This window comes from Cenococcum geophilum (genome assembly GCF_001692895.1).
Source record: "Cenococcum geophilum 1.58 unplaced genomic scaffold K441scaffold_4, whole genome shotgun sequence".
NCBI lineage: Eukaryota > Fungi > Ascomycota > Dothideomycetes > Gloniales > Gloniaceae > Cenococcum > Cenococcum geophilum.
This window is the reverse complement of record NW_027137562.1, coordinates 3,251,404-3,253,523: the sequence shown is the minus strand read 5'-3', so window position 1 is coordinate 3,253,523 and position 2,120 is coordinate 3,251,404. Positions and strand designations below refer to the sequence as shown.

The window sequence follows — 2,120 nt, the reverse complement described above, 5'->3', positions numbered from 1 at the left end:
CACGCTATGCGACGTCTCTACGTTGGCTCTAAGTCTAAACTTCGAAGACTTAGGTTTGTAGCCGTCACCACGTATAGGTGCAGAGTCCGTTTTCGACGGCCTCCTTAATATATATAATAAAGACCCTTAGGGCCTAATTTATAAGATTAAATAAAAATATTATAATACTAAAAGGTAGCGCCACACTCCAAAACTTACGCATACCCATCTTACCATCAAGAACAATCAATTTTCCAACTTTCAAGACCTAATTCCTACCGCCTAGCGAGCTAGAGGTGGATTTAGTCGTCGTCTTACCCCCTTTCCCTCAACAGAAAATTTTCCTAAGGGTGGCCCTAGCTTNTAAGCGAGGCACNGACAGGAACACNAAAACTACTACTACTACNACNAATACCAAAACTACAAAATAGGGGCTAGNTTTTCTACTACCTTTTAGCCTAATTTTCCCCAGAAATCTTCTAGTAAGATTAGTAAGGAGAAAGGGTACAAGGATAGTATAAACTAGGAAACCCCCCTATAAAATGCCAAAGTCAAATAGGCAAAAAAAAAAGCCTCCTTTAGAAATAAGTGATCATCAGTCTGATATATTCACTTTTTCTCTCCCCTCTTCTTCTTCTTCTGGCCTATTTAAGGCAGGAGAAAAAAGAGGACATCCTCAGTCTTCTCCTGAAAATGAAAACCAAAACCAAAAACCTGCAAAAAAGATAACAAAACCAATAATTACGACACGGATAGTACACCTAGCAACCTTCCCTCCCCTTTCTCCAAAACAACACCTACAAAAAGCTCTAGAAAGCCTAACTCAGGCCTATAAAGGGCTAGAGAAGAAGAAGGAAAAAGAAGAAGAAAAAAGAACAAGTTAAACAGCTAGAGGACAAAACACGGAAATCCTAGCAGGAAAAAACCTCCTTTGTAAAAAAGGAAAAGAAAACAAGAAGAAAAAAAAAAAAAAAAAAAAAAAAAAAAAAAAAAAAAAAAAAAAAAAAAAAAAAAAAAAAGGAAAAAAAAAAAAACAAAAAAAAAAAACAAAAAAAAAAAAAAAAAAAAAAAAAAAAAAAAAAAAAAAAAAAGAAAAAAAAAAAAAAAAAAAAAAAAAAAAAAAAAAAAAAAAAAAAAAAAAAAAACAAAAAAAAAAAACTAGACAAAAAAGATAACAAACCATAATAAAAATACGGATAGATATACCAAACATACTTTCCCTCCCTTTCTACAAAACAAACACACAAAAAAGCTAACTAGAAAGCCCTAACTCAGGCCAATAAAGGGCTAGAAGAAAGAAAAGAAAAAGAAAGAAAAAAGAACAAGTTAAACAAGCTTAGAGGACTACACACGGAGTATCCTAGCACCGAGAAACCCCCTTTTTATACAAAGGAAAAGAAAAGGGCAAAAGAGTGTCCTAAGGGGACTAGTAGAAGAAGTAAGAGCCTCTCGTAAGGGAGTTTAGCTTCTCTACTAATGGGAAACTTACGCAGAGAGGGCTAAAGAAGGAACCTCCCTTCTTCGGTCCTCCCTACCCTCCTTCATTTATCATCACCACCACCACCTTCTACCCCTTCTCCTCTTAGTAGGAGTTTCTACTTCTACTAGAAGTAAGAAAAAGGCAGCTATAAGAAAGGAAAGCTAGTCCTAATTACAGGACGAAAAGGACCAACCGCTAAGATACCCTTCTCGGTATACCAGAAACAAAGGTCAAATCAACTATTTGCCATCAAAACCTGCAAAAAAGTAGAAAAAGAGCCAGTACTAGCGTCTATAGCTAGAACTCAAAGGAAAACAAAATATTCTCCTTACAACTACAGAAGAGTATAAATGCGGATTTCCTAGTCAAATATAAGGATATCTGGCGTAACTGCTTTACCTTTCAAAGAGAACAAAAACTGGAGCCCTGGGTTTAAATTATAGGCCATTGGGTTCCCACCCTTACCTTTCTAGGAGAGGGAGGCTCTAAGCTTCTAAAAGAAGAATTGAGACCTTTAATCCTATAAAGATCCAAGGGCTACCTAGATGGATCTCATCTAGTGTAAAAAGACATGATCCGCCAGACTAGATTTGGCTCTATAGTTTTTACTATAGAGAACGAGGAAAAAAGACAAGAAAATCCTTAAGCAAAAAGAGATCTC

The 2,120-nt window shown here is 35.8% G+C and overlaps 1 protein-coding gene across 1 annotated transcript; it reads left to right on the top strand.

Annotated features, from left to right (window-relative positions):
* Positions 1-746: 746 nt before the first annotated feature.
* Positions 747-1,918, top strand: K441DRAFT_652880 (uncharacterized protein; the record flags this gene model as incomplete). Its single annotated transcript, XM_067647437.1, has 4 exons — positions 747-858; positions 1,320-1,444; positions 1,527-1,653; positions 1,697-1,918. Coding segments are annotated over 2 exons (237 nt in total), but the record flags the coding sequence as incomplete, so codon positions are not given.
* Positions 1,919-2,120: the final 202 nt, after the last annotated feature.